General features: G+C 39.2%; 1 protein-coding gene across 1 annotated transcript; it reads left to right on the top strand.

Annotated features, from left to right (window-relative positions):
• The first annotated feature begins 867 nt into the window (after positions 1 to 867).
• LOC129748854 (CD63 antigen) lies at positions 868 to 19,312 on the top strand. Its single transcript, XM_055743619.1, has 7 exons — positions 868 to 1,053; positions 16,248 to 16,335; positions 16,407 to 16,595; positions 16,668 to 16,844; positions 16,928 to 17,030; positions 17,097 to 17,239; positions 19,094 to 19,312. Exons 2-7 carry the CDS (start codon positions 16,270 to 16,272, stop codon positions 19,163 to 19,165), a joined length of 750 nt encoding a protein of 249 aa, XP_055599594.1. The 5' UTR covers positions 868 to 1,053; positions 16,248 to 16,269; the 3' UTR covers positions 19,166 to 19,312.
• Positions 19,313 to 22,928: the final 3,616 nt, after the last annotated feature.

Genomic DNA, 22,928 nt, shown 5'->3' with positions numbered 1-22,928 from the left:
TGTCATTTTTGTCATTTTTGTCATTTTTGTCATTTTTGTCATTTTTGTCATTTTTGTCATTTTTGTCATTTTTGTCATTTTTGTCATTTTTATCATTTTTGTCATTTTTGTCATTTTTGTCATTTTTGTCATTTTTGTCATTTTTGTCATTTTTGTAATTTTTGTAATTTTTGTCATTTTTGTCATTTTTGTCATTTTTGTCATTTTTGTCATTTTTGTCATTTTTGTCATTTTTGTCATTTTTGTCATTTTTGTCATTTTTGTCATTTTTGTCATTTTTGTCATTTTTGTCATTTTTGTCATTTTTGTCATTTTTGTCATTTTTGTCATTTTTGTCATTTTTGTCATTTTTGTCATTTTTGTCATTTTTGTCATTTTTGTCATTTTTGTAATTTGTGTCATGTTTTTCATTTTTGACATTTTTGTCTTTTTGGTCACTTTTGTTAATTTTGACATTGTTGCCAGTTTTGTCATTTTTGTCATGTTTGTCATTTTTGTACCTTTTTTTATTTATATCGTTTGTTTGCATTGTTTATATTGTTTTTATTTGTACAACATTTATAATTTTTTTAACTCAGGTATTTTTTTCAAATTATTTTGTAGTTTTTGTTATTTGTGTATTTTTTTCATATTTTTTAAATAGCTTTTTAGCTTTTTAGCTTTACTGTCAATTTATCTGGAATAGTTGATTTACCATATGGCTTTCAATGTTAATTTTAAAGTTCAGAAATTTTTAATAGTGTGGATAAATTAAAGATATTTTAACTTAAAATTGATTCCTTTCAAATATAGCACACCCTTTATCGCGTCAACCACATCATCAGCAGCAAAATCGCGCCCGCTGCATAATTGTCAGCAAGCTGTCAGTCGGGCTGCAGTTGTATTTTGTTACTCGTTCGGATAGGACGTGAATTCGGGGTGAATCCAACACGACCGGGTTTCGTGTATCGTGTACCGGTTGGATCTAAAGTATTTTATCTTTTTCACAAGTACTAAGTAGAAGATTGATTCGTTCCTGTATCAGTGTGTTTTTATCTTTATCGATTGTAGAAGGTAATAAGGTTTAGTGTTTTTTTTTTCGGGGAAAAATTTTCCTACCCTTTCGAGGGTGTGATAATTAGAAGGTAGTACATTCCTATATGCAGGCTTTAGACTTATTTGTAACGATGGTGAATAAACGTTATCAACAAAACTGGCTGACTGACTGATGTGTGCAGTTTGCACAAAGCCGTGAATTATTCACACAAATATGTGAAATGCTCGCGATATAAAAGGATGTAGGCGCTAATAACCCATCGAGTTTGTATTTAGATGAACTGTACTGATAAGAAGAAATGTAACAGAAAGGGGGGCACTTGAGTGAGGTTACACATTGAAAATCGATGCGTTCATCCGATAGCGATGTGTAATTGCGCGACGAGTTAGTCTAGTTATATTGAAGATCAAAGGTCGTCAATGGAAGATTGCTTACCGTATTGGATAGCTGAAAGCCAATCGACAAAGGACTACAACCAAATGTAAATCAAGGCCACGGAAAAAGTCTACATCTCGTTCAAGGTCACGTTCACCCGAATGCTACCGAATCGTTACATTTAACCATTATATTATTGAGCAAACAATCTCTCTGTGTCTACGAGTTTTGAAGGCTTTCTGTCCATTTACCTACCCACAGAGAGGCTAGAAGCCGGCTCGAATCGATTCGAACTAATTGGGGGGCTGCTGCTGACGAAGTCCACGTAGCATTTCACGAAAACGTGTTTCGGTGCTATCCAGTTCAGAATGGTAGAGAACAGAAAAAAAACGCTGAACGTGAGCATAAACTGGTTCTGTTTTGAATGTTTAAAAAATCCCCTGCAAGGTGGACGACTGCTGGTGGAAGTTGGGCGTGGAGTTGCCCGGTTGCCGGCTTAAAGTTCTATAATAATATGTATGTGCCTATGATGAGTGCAAGGTGCACTTATTTAAACTCATGCGCTCACCCCGTGGGGATACATAGTTATCGTGGCAAAAAAAAAACGGATATCTAACTAGTGTGCGTGATAGGGAAATACGGGTACTAAACACAGGAAATTATGGCTAAAGCCTATCATGTTTTGGCTCTGCATATTGAATAAACTGAGGATACCTGATTCAAGCTATACCTCAGTTGAAGTCACAGTTGATCTTTGCTAAATTTCGATTGAGATTGAAAACATGGCCACAAACTGATATTAGTTGTGTTTTAACAATCATAATTCTCACAAAGTGCACTGAACTCCATTGATTATATTCAAAACTGTTTCCTATGAAAATTAAATGTCTTGTTAACATTAAAAGCGCACGTAAATGTCAAACTTTTCGAATGCTCCAGCATGTTACAATGTTTGTTTTCAACAAAGGTGAGACCTGATTAAGTGTTTGTCTATATTTAAAAGCCAATATTTATTCAAATGGATCAAATAGGACCATACTTCTAGCTTTGCATAGGCTGGCACACATTTTACACGTTTTTGTTACAATTGTAATCTATTAAAATATTTTGAATTCCGTTTGCTTTAGTCTAAGGTTGCCAGATTGCCCGATTTTATCCGGGTTTGTCCGAATATTTAATACAAAATTTGGGAACAATCCGGTCCGGCCCGGTTGCTCAGATTTCATTAAAAAAAAATGCCCGGATTTTGCCAGGATTTATTCAATTTATTTGGCAAATCAAACAAAAAAAAACAACGAACGCCTCCAAACCTAAATTTTTTGAGCATGTTATAAAAATTGTCATGTAAGGTTTTTTGGAAGCCTAAAATACGATTCAAAATCTGTTGAAAAGTTTTGATGAAGAAAAATTATTTTCTCTATTTTTTTTCTTGATTTTTGTTGCCCGGTTTGTCCGGCCCGGATACGTGCTGAAAAAAGCCTGGAGACCTTACTTTAGTTTGGCAGTTATAAAAATCAAAAGTTTAGGGATAAGCACAAACATTACCAAGTTAAGCACAAATTGGATTGCCATTTTAGTTCTATCAAAAATGACGCTAAAGGGTGTTCGGATCAAAAAGTGGTCAACTTAAATTCGCCGTATGGTTTTTTTTACAATTTATTTGAAACGGCTCATACCTTTAGGCTTTAAGGAGATAAAATCGATTTTGGTTGTTTACAATGGTTCGCTTAACTTAACACTTTGTGAGAGAAGAAAGGAAGATAGAAAGGGAAATATGAAAATAAAAAAGAATTATAGACGAAAATCGATAGCTTTTAGAAAAAGGTAGATTTCGAACATGTAGTCCAAATCTAGCACACCTAGTAAATCTCTCACTGGAACATTAGGTGGTTTTCCTCGAGCCCCAAGGGAGTCTATAAAATTCGGTATGGCGACAAGATGAACCTCATACGACCAAACAATATGCTGGATGTCATGGTAACCTTGGCCGCAACCACACAAATTGCTGCCAGCAATGTCAAAACGATAGAGGATAAGGGTAAGGATAAGGAATAATGATTGGACATGAGACGGGAAAATATACGAAAAAAATCCCGACACAGGTCCAACCTATTAAACCAGGGTTTAAGGCTTAACTTTGGGATAATCGAGTGGAGCCACCGACCCAACTCATCCTCGTCTCATTTGCGCTACCAGTTGACAAGAGAGTTTCTTCGAACCAAATAGTAAAATTCGTTGAAGACGATTTCACGTGGCTACGTGTTGCCTTCCATCGCCCCCACCTTTGCCAGAGAGTCTGCCTTCACATTGCCCACTATCGAGCAATGCGAGGGAACCCAAACGAAGGTGATGGTAAAGCGACGTTTTGATAAAGCACTCAAATTATTCCGTATCTTCTTGAGGAAGTACTGCGAGGGCTTTCTGAATGGATTGCTTCAACTGGCCTTGAAGCGACACTGTCCAAAGCCCAGTGAATAGCTGCTAACATCGCTACATATACAGAGCATGGTGACTGGAGACTGTGAGGGCGCTAGATATTTCGTTGAACACTCCAAATCCCTCAATAAGTGATCCATCAGTAAAGTACATTTTATCAGCATCGACGTGTCTATATTTAGCTTCGAAAATTCTTGGAATCAGAAGAGGACGATGCGAGACCGGGATTACACGAATTTCCAGCAGCATAGACAAATCAAACTGGACAGAAAAATGATCGAAGTCTGGGCTATAAACACGAGTAGGAGAATACGAAGAAGGATTTACCTGCATTGACATGAGGACATGGTATATACACTGCCGGCCGAAAGTTTGGGATCACCCGCTATAAAACATGCAAATATTGATCATTCATACCTCAGCCGTCTTTGGACATGTTGTAGATCTTCTGATCTCATTTGAAAGATAATGGGCAATAGCTATTTTGGAGATATTTTGCCCAGAAATAATGTTTTAGTTTTGTTCCTTAATTTTTATTTTTTTTTTATTTACATAGTGTTCCGTCTCACGACATAACTTGACGAACATATGTTATTCCTAAAATTCACTCGGTTCATAGCAACCGTTTTCCAATTCCTCGGGCACCCCACGCTCGCCAGATCACGCTCCACTTGGTCTAACCACCTCGCTCGTTGCGCCCCCGCTCGTCTTGTTCCTACCGGATGCGTAGCGAACACCTGTTTTGCAGGACAGTCGTCCGGCATTCTCGCATTATGTCCTGCCCAGCGTATCCGGCCAGCTTTCACCACCTTCTGGATACTGGGTTCGCCGTAGAGTCGCGCGAGCTCGTGGTTCATCCTTCGCCTCCACACTCCGTTCTCCTGTACGCCGCCAAAGATGGTTCTTAACACTCGTCGCTCGAATACTCCGAGTGTACGCAGGTCCTCTTCGAGCAATATCCATGTCTCGTGCCCGTAGAGAACAACCGGTCTAATGAGCGTCATATACAGGTTACACTTCGTGCGAGGGCTAAGTCTTCTCGACCGCAGTTGCTTGTGGAGTCCATAGTAGGCACGACTTCCGCTGATAATTCGCCTCCGGATCTCACGGCTGGTGTCATTGTCTGCGGTCACCAGTGAGCCGAGATAGACAAAGTCTTCGACTACCTCCAGCTCGTCGCCGTCGATCGTGACCTAGTTGTTACTGGACAAGCGGGTTCGGTCGGTCTCGGATCCGCAGGCCAGCATGTACTTCGTCTTGGATGTATTAATCATCAACCCAATCCTTCCTGCTTCGCGTTTCAGTTTGCGGTAGATCTCCTCCACCGCCGCAGATGATCTGCCGACTATATCAATGTCATCGGCAAAGCAGATAAGTTGACTGGATCTGTTGAAAATCGTGCCCCGCATTTCGCCCACCGCTCGTCGAATAACACCTTCTAGCGCCACGTCATGCAGGATAGACCATCACCTTGTCGAAGCCCCCTGCGCGATTCGAACTAACTCGACAATTCACCCGAAATCCGCACTGCGTTCCATCCATCGTCTCCTTGATCAGTCTGATCAGCTTCCCGGAAAAAGCCGTTCTCGTCCATGATTTTCCATAGCTCGTTACGGTCGCTCGTGTCGTTTGCGGCTTTGAAGTCGATGAATAGATGGTGCGCAGGGACTTGGTGTTCCCGGCATTTTTGGAGGATTTGCCGTAATGTGTATATCTGGTCCGTCGTTGACCGTCCCTCCATGAAGCCGGCCTGATGACTTCCCACGAATCTGTTTGCTTGTGACGTTAGGCGGCGGAGTAGGATTCGGGACAACACTTTGTAGGCGGCATTGAGGACAGTGATCGCTCGGTAGTTCTCACAGTCCAATTTGTCGCCCTTCTTGTAGATGGGGCATATTACCCCCTCCTTCCACTCCTCCGGTAGCTGTTCTATGTCCCAGATCCGGACTATCAACCGGTATAGGCAATCGGCCAACTTGTCCGGGCCCATTTTGATGAGTTCAGCTGCGATGCCATCCTTCCCAGCTGACTTGTTTCTATTCAGCTGGCGAATGGCTTCCTTAACTTCACTCGTCGTTGGAAGTGGCTCCTCCGGCGATGTACCTTCCCCCACCGTCTTGATCTCCTGCGTGTGCCGTTCAGATGTTCATCGACGTGCTGCTTCCACCTTTTGGTCACCTCACGATTGTCCGTCAGGATGCCCCGGTCCTTATCCCGGCACATTTCGGCTTGCGGCACGAAGCCTTTGCGGGAGGCGTTGAGTTTCTGATAGAACTTTCGTGTTTCTTGGGAACGATGCAGCTGCTCCAGCTACTCGAGCTCCTCCTCCTCAAGGCGGCGCTTTTTCTCCTGGAAAATTCGGACTCGCTGCCTCTTCCGCTGTCGGTGATTTTCCATATTTCGACGGGTGCCTCTTTGCACTACTGCCGCCCGCGCGGCATTCTCTTCGTCCATCATCCTCCTACACTCTTCGTCGAACCAGTCGTTCCGTCGAGTTCGCTCCACATAACCGATGACGTTCTCCGCAGCACTGTTGATGACTGTCTTGATGGTATCCCAACAGTCCTCGAGAGGGGCTTCGTTAAGCTCGCCCTCTGCCGGCAGCGCTGCTTCAACCGATTGCGCGTAGTCTGCCGCGACCTCAGGTTGCTTCAGTCGTGCGATATTTAACCGAGGCGGGCGCCGGTTTCGTGTGTTGTTCACTACGGAGAGTTTTGGACGCATTTTCACCATCACCAGATAGTGGTCTGACTCGATGTTGGCGCCTCGACAGGATCTTACATCGATGATGTCCGAGAAGTGCCGGCTGTCAATCAAAACGTGGTCGATCTGTGGTTGAGTTTGATACGGTGATCTCCAGGTGTACTTGTGTAGGAGGCGGAGCTGGAAAAAGGTACTACGTACGGCCATGCGTTTGGAGGCGGCAAAATCAATAAGTCTGAGGCCGTTTTCGTTGGTCAGCTGGTGCGCACTGAACCTTCCAATTGTCGGTTTGAATTCCTCCTCCTGGCCGATCTGAGCATTGAAATCCCCGATGAAGATCTTGATATCATGTTTTGGGCAACGGTCGTATTCACGCTCCAGCTGCGCGTAGAATTCGTCTTTGTCGTCACCGGTACTTCCGAGGTGAGGGCTGTGCACGTGGATGATGCTGATGTTGAAGAACCGGCCCTTGATTCTCAACCGGCACATTCGTGAGTTGATCGGCCACCACCCGATCACGCGCTTTTGCATCTTTCCCATCACTATAAAAGCTGTTCCAAGCTCGTGTGTGTTGCCGCAGCTCTGGTAGATGGCACGACCATCTGGATACGTTCGTACCGTGGAGCCCTTCCAGCATATCTCCTGCAGCGCTATGATGTCGAATTTGCGGCTCTTCAATTCATTGGAGAGCACGTGGGTACTACCCACAAAGTTTAGAGATCGGCAGTTCCATGTTCCAAGTTTCCAATCGCTAGTCCCTTTTCGTCGCGTGGGTCTTTGCCGCTTTCCATCCGAAATTTGTTGTTCGTTGTTCGTTGCTTATGTTTTTTGTAGTCACGGGCTCGCAAGGCCCGCAGCTAACCCCACTATCTCGCAGGAGGACCGTCGTGATGTTGCTGTTTTGGGCCCCGAACACCACCAGGACGTTGTTGCACTCCGCACGCCGCCCCTAACATGGAGAACAGACGCGTACGAAGCCCCCTAACTTAGTCTGCATGCGACCAAAGCATCCACCGGGGTTAGGTACCCGATCTCCGCTAAGGTTGCTCGCACCCCAGCTAGCACCACGGGGAGGTAGAAAATCGGAGTTGCAGACAAGAGGTGATATGACCACTACCCGAAGGTTGGGTGTATGGGGTCTCAAGTTGCACATTGTCTACCGTTCACTAGCCACCATTCATCGATAGATAGTATCCCAACCTAAAGGGTGATACGGTCAAAATTTGGTCAAGGGAAAATGCGTGTAAATCGGTGAAATCGTTTATTTAAAAAATCAAATTAAATATCTTTTTCAAGTTTCATTAGTATAAAATTCAAGAAAAAATTTAATTAGGCTTCCGTTTTTCCAAATCCGAACTGCCGGGCCTTACGCTTAACCCTGCCATCAGATTTTGTACAGCCACCTTGTCCACCTTCTTCGCCGCAGAAAGCCAGTTTGCCTTGAACTGCTGCTCGTCCTTAGCATTTTTTTTGGTCTTCTTTAGGTTACGCTTGACAATAGCCCAGTATTTCTCAATTGGTCGGAGCTCTGGCGTGTTGGGAGGGTTCTTGTCCTTGGGAACCACCTGCACGTTGTTGGCGGCGTACCACTCCATGGCCTTTTTACCTTAATGGCAAGATGCCAAATCCCGCCAAAACAATACGGAACAACCGTGTTTCTTCAGGAAAGGTAGGTAGGTTTATTCAAACACATTTTCACGTAAATTTCTTGGTTGACAGTCCCGGAAGCTATGAAAATGCTGCTTTTCAAGCCACAGGTACAGATGGCTTGTCAAACCAGATATTTCTTCGCGAACTTTAACAGTTTCATGTGCTTGAAAATATCTGCTACCTTTCCCCTTCCTTTTGGCGTATAAAACTCCTGTCCCGGAAGCTGCTTGTAGTCGGCTTTGACGTAGGTTTCGTCGTCCATTACCACGCAGTCAAACTTCGTCAGCATCGTCGTGTACAGCCTCCGGGATCGCGCTTTGGCCGTCTTATTTAGTTTATTATCGCGATTTGGAGTCACTACCTTCTTGCAAGTCGATAGTCCGACTCGTTTTTTGGCTCGATGCACGGTTGTAGACGATACACCCAGCGTATTTGCGGCATCTCGGAGAGAGAGATTAGGGTTTCGCTTGAAACTACCGGCAACTCTCTTTGTCGTCTCAGCGGCTTCCGGTTTTCGATTTCCCCCCGATCCAGACTTCCTGGCTGTCGACAAACGTTCCCCAAACACTTTAATTACATTTGTAACGGTTGATTTAGCAACTTTTAGCGATTTTGCCAGCTTTGCGTGCGAGTACAGTTGACACTCAGACTTCGTAGTGAGAGGACGCTTTCGACTATCACTGAGGCTAATGTGTAGACTTTGCCGTTGTAGCGGCCATTGGTTTTTTTTCCCGCATAGTTTAGCGGTTGGAATTGTGAAGGAATACAATGGAAGGAATTGTGAAGAACACGTTAGTGTTTAGTTTCCCAGAAAAATCAGCTGCCCCATCACTGGCTGAAATGGCGCGGTTCGTTAAGGTGCTAAACGCGGATGTTACTGCGATGGAGAGCACATATCGTATCACAGATGAAAGATGCATGTGCATCAAGTTTGCGACGGAGGCTGCAATGAAGGACGCTTTACTTCAGAACGCTGAGGTGCAGCAGTTCCAATACTCAAATGGGACTGCTGTGGATATCACGATGTCGGTTGCTGGAGGTTGCCTGCGGTACGTCAGGGTGTTCGATCTACCGCCGGAAGTATCCGATTTGGAAATTTCACTCGTCCTTGGAAAATATGGGGTGATTAAAAGGTCAGTGCGCGAAAAATTCCCTGCTGAGTTTGAATTGAACATGTATACAGGTGTGCGAGGAGTGTACATGGTCATTAAAAAAGAAATTCCAGCCACCTTATACTTTCAACACCGCAGGGGAAGAGTATATTATGAGGGCCTACGACACAAATGCTTCTTGAGCAAACAAGATGGCCACCTGAAAGCTGATTGTCCGCGGAAGTCAGCAACAGTTATCATCCAACCGGAAACTAGCGTACCACGTGCTGGTAGCTCGTATGCTGATGCTCTCAAGAGCAAACCCACCGCTGCTACTGCTGGAGAGAAAGGAGAGCTGAACTTGGTTGCTCTCACCCCACGAAACCGAGTTTCGTCATTGAGTGGAAAACCTATGGAGGAAGGAAATGGGATACCTGCGAGTGCCCCAGAGCAAGGCTGTTCTACCCAAGAGAAATATGAGGAAAACCCCGAGAGAATCGATGCTGCTGAGGATAGTACCGTCAACTGGGGCAACATGCAACAATTTTCAACTTCAATGGCTTCTAAAAAACTTATGTTCACAATTAATCCTACCCCTTATGCATCAAAAGTTTTAAGGATGCTGGGGTATCAAATTGGCGTAGTTAGAAAAATTATAGGTTTCTTCAGTTATTTTTAATTTTCTAAAAACATGCGATTTTCACCCTCCTTAGAAAATGGGGTAACTTGCAACAAACTTTGTTTTTAATGAAAAATCTTATGAACACGTACGAAAATTTATAGTTTTTAATAAATTAGCGATGCCTTAAAGACCATTACGCATGACAACACCAATTGCAGTAGTTTTTGGGTCTGTAATAAATAATTTTCACATTTTTTCTGAAAATGAAGATGCTGCATACATTTAGGGGTTAAATATTACTACGAAAAATTCTAAAAGCTGAAATCATTAAAATAAATGTTTCGATGAATCAAATTCCAATCTTTACAAACGCGTGATGCAAAACATTCATATTCCAACACATGGAAACGAGATTTACCAGGTATTTCTTTGATTTGCATTTTGTTGCATTTAACCCCAGACACCTAACGAAATTTTAAAAATATTTATTTAAAAAAATTGGGTGATTGTTCGAAAAATATTTTTACACCAACAATGTTGGTATAACATGAGGAAACCAGTAAAAAGTTTGTAGGTAATATTATCAAGCCGATCTGTCATACTGAATAAAGTTTTTTTTGGCATAAAAAAATGTTGAAATTTGTACATTTATTGCTCGATTTTTCAAATTTTACATAAAAATAAAAATCTTAAGAAAACTTGCTTAAGATGTGAGAAATTATGTCATCATCATTTTGTGATCAATAAAAGATAACTTTATTACAATACATTAAATTAAAAATTGATTTAATGTAGGGTTATATAAATGTTGCATCGAACCCCGCTGTTGCATGATGCCCCGTTTGACGGTACCATGGATGCCGAGGTGAATGATGCGGACAAAACAACGAAGAGGAAACACGTCTCTGATGGAAGATCTACAACGGACAGCGAAGAGGAGCTGTTAAAAGGATTTACCGAGGTTGAAACCGCCAGGAAGTCGCGAAGCCGGAAAGCTGCTAGGAGCAACGAGCGAACATCGACGAACGTGCTTAAATTCATGGCTGATAGCTCCATCGCCATGGAGAAAAAAGGACTACGGAAAAGTAGTAAGTAGTTGTTGGAAATTTTCCCGCTGCCGTTTCTTATGAGACCAATGTTCTATGATGACTTCCTGAATTGTGTCCACTTTGTTTCAAGCAAAGTTGATGACAGCTCATTTACCAATTTGATTCCTCTTTCTTTGGAATATGAATTACATAAGGAAAATTTGTACGCTCAACATTAACTCCATCACAATCAGCTCGAAAAGGAATCTACTCAGAGATTTCATAAATCAGTATGATTTAGATATCATACTTCTGCAGGAGGTAGCCTTTTGTAATTTTTCGTTTATTCCAACGCATCATGCTATTATTAACAGAAGTGATTCGAATCTTGGCACAGCTATTTTAATCAGAAAAACTTTAAATTTTGAACACCTTATGTTGGATCCTTCTGGTCGCATAACATCAATTATACACGAAGACATCAATATCATCAATGTATATGGCCATTCTGGCTCTCAGTACAAAGCTGAAAGAGAGGAGTTATTTAAAGAGAAAATTGTTCCGTTTATCGGGAGAGCAACTTCCGCCCAAATTGTAATGGGTGGCGATTTTAATTGTATCTTGGATGAGAGAGATTTTAAAAGCGGGAACGGACCATTGTGTGAGGGATTAAAGATTGTAGTGAACTCTCTCAAGCTCGTAGATCTCGGGTCGTCTGCCAGACGTTATACATTCCATAGAGGTAACTCAGGCTCTAGGTTAGATCGGTTCTACACGAATAGTGATTTTGCTAAACGAGTTGGAAAACATGAAGTTGTAGGGGTACCATTTTCGGATCACCACGCTGTGATCATGAATTACACTATACAAAGATCAGCTGTTATGCCAGTTATAGGTAGAGGCTATTGGAAGATAAACCACGCAATGCTCAAAGTTGAACAAAACTCGGTCGATTTCAGTAAAGTTTATGATGATTTGAAAAAACGGAGGAAATATCAGAATAGTTTCGCAGAATGGTGGGCCTATGATTTTAAAGCTAAAGTGCGTCAATTCTACAAATCGAAATCCTTTGAATTCAATCAGCAAAATGCTAGGAACAAAGAGAAATGGTATCAAAAATTGAGCGATTTGATGGAAAAACAAGCCGATGGAGAAATCGTAGATGACGAGTTGAAGATAGCTAAAACAAAAATTTTAGAAGCTGAACATCGTCGGTTAGCTTCTTATCAAACCCGGTTTCAGCCATCAACAATGATGGAATCAGAAAAAATGAGCATTTATCAAGTGTCCGCAATTGTCAAAAGAGGTTACAACTCACCGTTATTGGGCTTTTCAACTTTAAATCAAACTCCTAAACAGTATGTTTACCAACACTACCAGGAGTTATTCAGGGAAAACAGTATTTCAGATAATCGACAATACTTGGCTCTTAATTTTATCAATACATCCCTATCAGACGTTATGAATGATGAATTAACAAAACAAATAGAAGAAGAAGAGCTACGCACGATTATTCAACAGGCAACCAAGAAAAAAGCTCCAGGTCCTGATGGAATTACATATGAATTTTACGAACATTATTTTGATCTTTTGAAAATTGACATGTTACGACTGTTTAACGGTTTGATAAACGGTGAATTACCAGTGCAAGATAACTTTTCAAAGGGTATTATCACTCTAGTGCCAAAAACAGGAAACAGATCAGATATCAATAATTACCGTCCTATAAGTCTTTTGAACACTGATTACAAAATTCTGGCCAAAATTATGTCTTTCCGTCTTGCAAAGTGTATGAATGTGCTGCTTGGAGAAGGGCAAACAGCTGGAGTTCCGCAAAAATCATGTATCTCAAATCTCGATCAAATAAGAACTTTGATAACAAAAGCTCAACAATCTAAGAGAGTTAAATTTGCTATTCTCACTTTAGATTTAGAAAAAGCTTTCGACTCCGTTAATCACATCTGTCTATGGGAAGTTATGCAAAAATTCAGATTTTCACCAAGATTTATACAGCTGCTGAAAAACTTGTATTCTAATGCTTCATCGCAAGTGTTAGTCAATGGTTCACTTACATCTTCTTTCCCGATAAAAAAATCTGTCAGGCAAGGTTGTCCCTTATCCATGCAACTTTTTTCTTTGTATTTGGAACCTCTGATAAGACAGTTGTATAACTGCCTTTTGGGACTAAATATTGACAATAAGTTTATTAAAATCTCTGCTTATGCAGATGACCTAACGCTCCTAATCAGAAACGATGAAGAGTTCGACTTAATAATGTCATACTTTGATGATTTTTCAAAAACTGCTGGAATTCGAATTAATCTGAAAAAAATCAGGGTTCATAAGATTTAACAACTGCCAATTAGGACCTCAAAAGGTAAAGGAAAAAGAAGATCTAAAAATACTTGGATTGATCGTGAATAAAACTTGGAAAGAAATGGTGTATAAGAATTATCAAGTGCTGATCAACCGATTCAAAGCTACCTGTGCAATCCATGCTGCGCGTCACTTATCGTTACTAGGAAGAGTAATAATGCTAAATACCTACATGCTCTCGAAATTATGGTACATTTCTCAAATCATTCCACCATCGAATGCACACATAGCAGAAATTAAAAAAGCTGCAGGATATTTTATATGGCGTTCCCAATTTTTCAAAATCAAAAGAAATCAACTATATTTAGAATATGAGAAAGGTGGACTTAAACTGCTAGACCCCGAAACTCAATGCAAATCACTGTTTGTGAAGAATCTTTTAATTCAAAGTGGAGAAAAAGTTGAACACTTTTTGATCAAACTGAATGATGTTAAAGGTCTTACTCTAAATGCCAAAAAATGGATAGAAGCAGCTAAACAGTTAGGGGATCAAGATATTGAACTATCCAATAGAAACATCTACATCTCTTTTTTGAAAGAACTTAATACAGTTCCCGATGTCTTTGAAAAGTATCCTACTTTAGAGTGGGATTTTATTTGGGAAAATATCAATCATAATTTTCTTACGCTACATACAAGATCTATGCTATATATGATTTTCAATGATGTGATTGCAAATAGAGTCAAAATGTATACCTACACGAATATTGTAAACAGCAATCTATGTGACATATGTAATCAACCAGACACGAATTTTCATAGAATCAAGTATTGTACTAAATCAGGCATTGTTTGGAAGTGGATAGAAAAAATAGTGATCCAAAGGCTTAAGACGAAAGTTAAATCACCTGAAGAACTTCTGTATATAAAAATATCCAATGATAATTGTAAAAATAAGGCAGCCTTGTGGCTGGTATCAGAAGCTATTGTATACAATGTTGTCCATTTTGAAAATCCTAGTCTTTATGTATTTAAAAAACATATAAGAGAGCAAAGATGGAATAATTTTAATGTTTTTAGGAAACATTTTGAAAATAATCTTAATATTTGTTAGAAATAACTGTATTAACCCAGGATAGAATTAATTAGATTTAAAATGTTTGTATCTAGCTTTTAAGTGAATACTGAATAAAGGTTTTTTTTAATAAAAAAAAAAGTAGCTCGGATTTTCGCGATGCGCGAGCAAAATTTTGATACGCTGCTCTTCTTCCTTGGACGGCATTTTGACAACTGAAGAGTGAATTCCAAAATCAAAATAAGAGCAACATTCTACACACACACCTTCAAAATGAGGGGTGTTCATGATTTTTAAATGCAAAATTGAAAGAAATACGTTAAGTTGATATTGACCCAATTTTGATCGTATCACCCTTTAGACTTTGAATAATGGAAAACTGAAGTTATGTAGCTGAATACTGTTTAAGAAACATATTTAAGTTACATAATGAAGTTTCCAAAAATAAAATTTTTGTTAAAGTCGGTTGGGAAATAAGAAAGATTTATTGGTTTTAGGTCAGGAGTGTCAAATCGACACTCCAGGGACTGTAACGGGTAAAAATTTATGGGACTGAAGAAGGTTAAACAGATCTTGGGCCTTCCAAGATGGGTAAAAGAGGTTTGGCCTTGTTAAATGTATGTTAAATCTAGAAAAATGTGTGTTGAATCTAGAAAAATGTGTGTTAAATCTAGAAAATCCGATTGAAACCTTTCTTAGTGGCATCAAGGCCCTCAATCTATGACTCATTGCTATTTACTTCCCACAGATAACTATTACTAATGGCTTCAAAACACCTTCCAAATCAAGGCGCTGTTACCCACTTAAGCATTGAAAGTTGAAATCCAGTAGCAAATAACTAGTCATCCGCCTGAATTAGATTGACGACATACAAAAATTGCAGGAAGTAAAAAAAAGGATAACTATCTTTTGAGAAAATTCTGTTCAAAGATTCATACTCCAGGGATCAGAAGCACTACTGCTTCAAGTTTTACAATTAAAGCAAACGTTACTTTCAGTGGAAAATTTGATCGCTATCAACCAGCTTTATAAGTCAATTCGAGCCTTCTCCAATCTCTTTCCTGGTCTTCCCGCTTATGATTCATTGCTACCAGTTCTGATTCTTTTGTTAATTTTCCATTTTACGTCATCAAGTAGATTTCACTTCAGCGTCAAGCATCTAAGCATTGACGTGCTGTCAAATACCTAAGTGTCTCTTAACTTTAACTCGTTACCAATTTTTTTTTTGTTTTGAATCATTAGTTATACTTCCCAATGGTGGAAAATCACCAAGGAAAAACTTGATACATTTAACTAAACTTTGTTGATTTTGTCTGGACCTACAATTACCTACGTAAATATTCATTGCTGCGACTAACTTATAGTCGTTAAGAATTTCAATCCGTTCCGTATTGGAAACGGCAGGAAGTGGTTAGTGACTGTTATGTGCTGATTTTCAAAAGTGTAAACAGCATTTCAAAAGGCACTTTAGGTGATGAAGTGGTCTTTCATTCCGGATGAAGCCTTGTGTTGTTAACAAATGTCTACGTATTGTTTTTCCTTCTGACCTACCTTTGGATCAAATTCCAAGAATTTACAACCACGCTGCCTAAAATCAGAGAATCAAGATTATCATCCTTGGTTCTTGATTTTAGCCTTCGGCAACGAAAGTTTCACCAGAAACAGATTTACCGAATGACTAGACGTGTGCTGTCAGCATTTGACCGATAAGATAAGAAATGATTCGCGTCGTCACCCACCTATCATCACCGAAACACATTCAAAAACTTTTTTTTATCACTTTTCTGGAACAATCTGTAAACAATAAATGCAAACAAAGAGAATTGTTTATCTTCATGTTGATAAGTGGTTGTTTAAGTAAACTTAAGAATATTATCTAAATGTTCTCTATTCACTAGTTTATTCAAACTTACAGGTAACGACCGACGAAAAGCAAGATGGCGCTCACCTTGAGTGGAAATTTGGTGAAATACCTACTTTTCCTGTTTAACTTTCTCTTCGTGGTAAGTTTCTCGTATGATAGTTGTATATTTTCAAATCTAAATCTTACTTTAACTTCTTATAACATCCTCAGATAACCGGCATAGCGATTATGGCCATTGGCCTCACGGTGCAGGGTGCCTATCACAACTTCCGGGAGATCCTCGATTCGCAGTTCTTCAGCGTGCCCACTTTCCTGGTGGTGATCGGAAGCTTCATCTTCGTGATTGCCTTCTTCGGATGCTGCGGCGCTTACAAGGAGAACTACTGCATGACCCTAACCGTGAGTTGAAACTTCTAAAAAGGACTTTCGAACAAATTCTTAAACATCATTTTTTTTTTAATAATTTTCCAGTTCTCCGTTCTGTTGGTATTGATTTTCATCCTGGAACTGGCTGCCGGAATCAGTGGTTATGTGCTCAGGAATCAGACCTACAATCTGCTCCAGTCGACCATGCAGACCTCGATGAAGCAATACGGAGGAAATACTAGCCAGGAAATTACCTATCTGTGGGACGAGATTCAAGTTGATGTGAGTTTTTTTTTAAAATAAAAAACAAAAGAATTAAATATTACAGTCTTGTTTCATGATAAAAAATCTTATTTTTTTTTCAGTTCGACTGTTGTGGAGTCAATAACTATTCGGATTGGCAGACAAGTAATCCAGATAAGTTCAAGGATACCAATCTCCCGATGAGCTGCTGCCGATCTTCACCAGGTTTGTTTCCTATTAAAATTCAAAGTTTCTCCTAAAATAATCATCGATTTGATCGTGCGACTTCAGGTGCCGTCGGAATGGTCAAATGTATGGATCCGGAAAACCCGAAAACATTGCGAAGCACTCCATGTGTCAAGTCCTTTGGAGATTTCATCAAATCCCATGCCGTTAGCCTAGGAGCGGCCGGTATTGCGATCGCAGTTATACAGGTATTTGATCAAATTTTAACAAAAAAAATCTTCATCATTGGAATTAACCTCAAATCTGACTGATAATCAGAAATCTGAATCTGAATCTGAAATCTGAATCTGAAATCTGAATCTGAAATCTGAATCTGAAATCTGAATCTGAAATCTGAATCTAAAATCAGAAACTGAAATCTGAATCTGAAATCTGAATCTGAAATCTGAAATCTGAATCTGAAATCTGAATCTGAAATCTGAATCTGAAATCTGAATTTGAAATCTGAATCTGAAATCTGAATCTGAAATCGGAATCTGAAATCTGAATCTGAAATCTGAATCTGAAATCTGAATCTGAAATCTGAATCTGAAATCTGAATCTGAAATCTGAATCTGAAATCTGAATCTGAAATCTGAATCTGAAATCTGAATCTGAAATCTGAATCTGAAATCTGAATCTGAAATCTGAATCTGAAATCTGAATCTGAAATCTGAATCTGAAATCTGAATCTGAAATCTGAATCTGAAATCTGAATCTGAAATCTGAATCTGAAATCTGAATCTGAAATCTGAATCTGAAATCTGAATCTGAAATCTGAATCTGAAATCTGAATCTGAAATCTGAATCTGAAATCTGAATCTGAAATCTGAATCTGAAATCTGAATCTGAAATCTGAATCTGAAATCTGAATCTGAAATCGGAATCTGAATCTGAAATCTGAATCTGAAATCTGAATCTGAAATCTGAATCTGAAATCTGAATCTGAAATCTGAATCTGAAATCTGAATCTGAAATCTGAATCTGAAATCTGAATCTGAAATCTGAATCTGAAATCTGAATCTGAAATCTGAATCTGAAATCTGAATCTGAAATCTGAATCTGAAATCTGAATCTGAAATCTGAATCTGAAATCTGAATCTGAAATCTGAATCTGAAATCTGAATCTGAAATCTGAATCTGAAATCTGAATCTGAAATCTGAATCTGAAATCTGAATCTGAAATCTGAATCTGAAATCTGAATCTGAAATCTGAATCTGAAATCTGAATCTGAAATCTGAATCTGAAATCTGAATCTGAAATCTGAATCTGAAATCTGAATCTGAAATCTGAATCTGAAATCTGAATCTGAAATCTGAATCTGAAATCTGAATCTGAAATCTGAATCTGAAATCTGAATCTGAAATCTGAATCTGAAATCTGAATCTGAAATCTGAATCTGAAATCTGAATCTGAAATCTGAATCTGAAATCTGAATCTGAAATCTGAATCTGAAATCTGAATCTGAAATCTGAATCTGAAATCTGAATCTGAAATCTGAATCTGAAATCTGAATCTGAAATCTGAATCTGAAATCTGAATCTGAAATCTGAATCTGAAATCTGAATCTGAAATCTGAATCTGAAATCTGAATCTGAAATCTGAATCTGAAATCTGAATCTGAAATCTGAATCTGAAATCTGAATCTGAAATCTGAATCTGAAATCTGAATCTGAAATCTGAATCTGAAATCTGAATCTGAAATCTGAATCTGAAATCTGAATCTGAAATCTGAATCTGAAATCTGAATCTGAAATCTGAATCTGAAATCTGAATCTGAAATCTGAATCTGAAATCTGAATCTGAAATCTGAATCTGAAATCTGAATCTGAAATCTGAATCTGAAATCTGAATCTGAAATCTGAATCTGAAATCTGAATCTGAAATCTGAATCTAAAATCTGAATCTGAAATATGATTCTGAAATCTAAATCTGTGTCTCTTATATTAATTGGAATCTTTTTCTTAAATTGAAATTTGAATTTAAATTTCTCAATCTGAAATCTGGAACTGAGGATTTTTTCAATAAATCTACACCTTACTGATTTTTTTTTCCTTTGCAGTTTTTCGGCATCCTCTTTGCTTGTCATCTTTCGAGGCAAATCAAAAACCAGAATGGCCACACTGGTTTCTAAGTCCTAGTGGCTCAACAATTGTGATCCTTGAAGAACTTTCATATACTTTGCGGTTGTAAAACGAGAGTCCAAAATGTTTTTACCGTTACGTTTTAGCTTTTGCACTCTAGCTTAGATGCCATGGAAACACGCTTGTTTAGAAATTTTAAATAAAATGAAAACATGTTACAAACAATTTTTATTCGACATTTCTTCTGCTAATAAATAAAACAATAAATAATGGCAATGAATGAGAAAAGTCCTTAAAATATTGTATACAAAATTTCACCTTCGTGATTCCAGACAGGTCCTTTCGAAGTCTCCAACGACCCGTTGAACGTAGTCGATGATTTCTGCGGTCGTCAACATGGCACAGTTACCAACCCGGAAGCTAGTCAGCTGGGACTGGGTAAAGAGGAGGTTCATGGTGTCCGCTATTTTGTGCCCCACTCCAGTTGAGTATTCGCCGAACGAGGTGAAAAACTAGAATTTAAAAAGGATTACAGAAAACAACTTATTTAATTATAGTTAAATTCGGAACATATAAAAAATAAGTGAGTTTTTGCTGCTACCGATAGTAAATACTGAAAGGTTTCAATTAGTAAATGTTTAATAGTGATCTTTAAAATTCTGCAACAGGATGGTATTCGAAAAAAGACAACTCATTCTTTTACATGCGTGGACAGAATTGAAACAAGTTTTCAGCTAACTAGCTAGCTGCAAAATTTGATGACTCTCTGTCAAGTAAATTTTAAGATAGCGCTTCGATACAAAAAAAAAACTCAGAAAAAATGTTTTGGGCACGGTTTTTTAACAATATTTGCTTTTTTACTGCGGGATCTAAAAGAGGCCGAAGTAACCCTGATAAGTCCAACAGAAACCAAGCGTCTCCACAAAATGCACTGATAAAGGGTGATACGGTCAAAATTTGATCAAAATCAACTTGACGTATTTCTTTCATTTTTGCATTTAAAAAACCTGAACACCGTTCATTTTGAAGGTGTGTGTGTAGAATGTTGCTTCTATTTTGATTTTGGAATTCACTCTTCAGTTGTCAAAATTCCGTCCAAGGAAGAAGAGCAGCGTATCAAAATTTTGCTCGCGCATCGCGAAAATCCGAGCTACTCGCACGCAAAGCTGGCAAAATCGCTAAAAGTTGCCAAATCAACCGTTATAAATGTAATAAAAGTGTTTGGGGAACGTTTGTCGACAGCCAGGAAGTCTGGATCGGGGGGAATTCGAAAAACGGAAGCCGCTGAGACGACAAAGAGAGTTGCCGGTAGATTCAAGCGAAACTCTAACCTCTCTCTCCGAGATGCCGCAAATAAGCTGGGTGTATTGTCTACAACCGTGCATCGAGCCAAAAAACGAGCCGGACTATCGACTTACAAGACTCCAGGTAGTGACTCCAAATCGCGATGATAAACAAAATACGACGGCCAAAGCGCGATCCCGGAGGCTGTACACGACGATGCTGACGAAGTTTGACTGCGTGGTAATGGACGACAAAATCTACGTCAAAGCCGACTACAAGCAGCTTCCGGGACAGGAGTTTTATTCGGCAAAAGAAAGGGGAAAGGTAGCAGATATTTTCAAGCACAGGAAACTGTCAAAGTTCGCGAAGAAATATCTGGTTTGGCAAGCCATCTGTATCTGTGGCTTGAAAAGCAGCATTTTCATAGCTTTCGGGACTGTCAACCAAGGAATTTACGTGAAAGAGTGTTTGAATAAACGTCTGCTGCCTTTCCTGAAGAAACACGGTTGTTCCGTACTGTTTTGGCCGGATTTGGCATCTTGCCATTACGGTAAAATGGAGTGGTACGCCGCCAACAACGTGCAGGTGGTTCCCAAGGACAAGAACCCTCCCAACACGCCAGAGCTCCGCCCAATTGAGAAATACTGGGCTATTGTCAAGCGGAACCTTAAGAAGACCAAAAAACTGCTAAGGACGAGCAGCAGTTCAAGGCAAACTGGTTTTCTGCGGCGAAGAAGGTGGACAAGGTGGCTGTACAAAATCTGATGGCAGGGGTTAAGCGTAAGGCCCGGCAATTCGGATTTGGAAAAGCGGAAGCCTAACTGAATATGTTTCCTGAATTTTGTACTAAATTAGTACTACTAATTAAACTTGAAAAAGAAATTTAATTTGATTTTTTAAATAAACGATTTCACCGATTTACACGCGTTTTCGCTTGACCAAATTTTGACCGTATCACCCTTTAAAATTTAAAAAAAAAATCCTCAACCAAGATTTGAACTTCAGTCCTCCGAGTTCGCATCTTACCACGATGCCAACTCATCAGTTGATATGATACTTTCAGATAGCTCATATCATTAATGTCGAATTAGCATATTCTCAACTTTTTGGAGACATAAATATTTACGAATTGAATAAACTGCTATCCGACTCAACTTCTTTTGGGCAAAGCTTGTCGTAAATGAATGATAGAAAATCACTCAATACCAACATGTTTACGATGGATATTGACAATGTATTAATATTCGATTTGGATTACAGTTTCATGTTTGCTGGGCGTCCTCGATTATTCAAATGAGTCCCTCGCTTTGAAAAAAAAACTAGAATCACAAATTTTTTTTTCAAAAATTTTGAAACATCAGAACGAATATGATTTATAACTCGTTTTAAAGACCTTGAAAGCAAATGTTAATGACCGATCGTACTTGTTTTTCTGGATCTTCAATCAGTGGTCGGAAAATCGCTCAAGAAAAGCAATCAGGAATGGTTTCTAGCTAGAATGATGCTACCTCCGAGTGCTGTGATACGCACGTGGTAAAAGTACCCATTGAATATATGTCGAAAATCAACACTAACTCGATACAAGAAGATATACCATGCCCCACCGGAGGCTACCGTTGCTATTCGTCACGTGGCTAATCGACGGTGATCGACATACTTGGTGATACATTTTGAACGTCGCTCCCTCAATCATTCCCGAACGTCTATCCTCGCATCATTGTTGATAATGCTCGTTATTGATAGACGATCATTAATGTTTCAAAAGGAAAAATGTGAATAAATACCAGGACCACATGTTCAAAAAAGCTGTAGCACATGCTGGACAGTTCATTGCGGTTACCTAGTCATGATTTTGTCCTTCTAGGCAAAACGAAAAATAAAAAATCATCTGATAGCCTACATAGATCGCTCAGAACTGATACATATCAGTTATGATCCTAAAGGTTGAAAGTCGTTAGGGGAAGGAAATCAGCATCGAGACGTTCGTTGCTGATAGTCTGCGTCCTTTTTTACCTCATCATGTATCGCAAAAGTGTTTCAAACAGGCATGAAAATTTTCGTTCATTCACGTTGACGGCGAAATTTATTTTGGATCACTATACCCAAGAAAATATGATCAGTCATGGGTCATGTCATGACAGGAATATTCCGATCATGTGAATGTAAATACCATTCATATTCACGTGATGTAAATATATTTCACGTATGAGAAGAGTGGGCGATGAATGAAATTTAGGAACCAAATGGAAATAAAAAAAGGCGTTTAGAAACGCTTATCTCTATTTTAATTTTTTATATGGGAGAGTGGGGAATCATGGGCCACTTTTTTCGTTGTTCCATAACTTCTTTGTTATAAAAGATAAAATGAAAATAAAAAAAATGATATGGTTTTCTACATTTTAAAGGTATCATAAGATATTTTTTTATAATTTTTAATAAGTTATTTTCCCCAAATTCTGACTGTTTGAAAAAAAGCAATATTTTTTGGATTTCAAAAAATGGTGGGGAATCGTGGGCTACTAAATCCAA

The sequence above is a fragment of the Uranotaenia lowii genome, chromosome 2 (genome assembly GCF_029784155.1).
Source record: "Uranotaenia lowii strain MFRU-FL chromosome 2, ASM2978415v1, whole genome shotgun sequence".
NCBI lineage: Eukaryota > Metazoa > Arthropoda > Insecta > Diptera > Culicidae > Uranotaenia > Uranotaenia lowii.
The sequence above is the reverse complement of the archived record's forward strand: the minus strand, read 5'-3'. Positions and strand labels throughout refer to the sequence as shown.

What these genes read in the sequence shown, in the direction of transcription:
- LOC129748854 (XM_055743619.1), top strand. Translation starts at nt 16,270, where the DNA reads ATGGCGCTCACCTTGAGTGGAAATTTGGTGAAATACCTACTTTTCCTG. An exon ending in ACTACTGCATGACCCTAACC is followed by an intron (nt 16,596 to 16,667) that starts GTGAGTTGAAAC and finishes ATAATTTTCCAG; the next exon opens with TTCTCCGTTCTGTTGGTATT. An exon ending in GGGACGAGATTCAAGTTGAT is followed by an intron (nt 16,845 to 16,927) that starts GTGAGTTTTTTT and finishes TTTTTTTTTCAG; the next exon opens with TTCGACTGTTGTGGAGTCAA.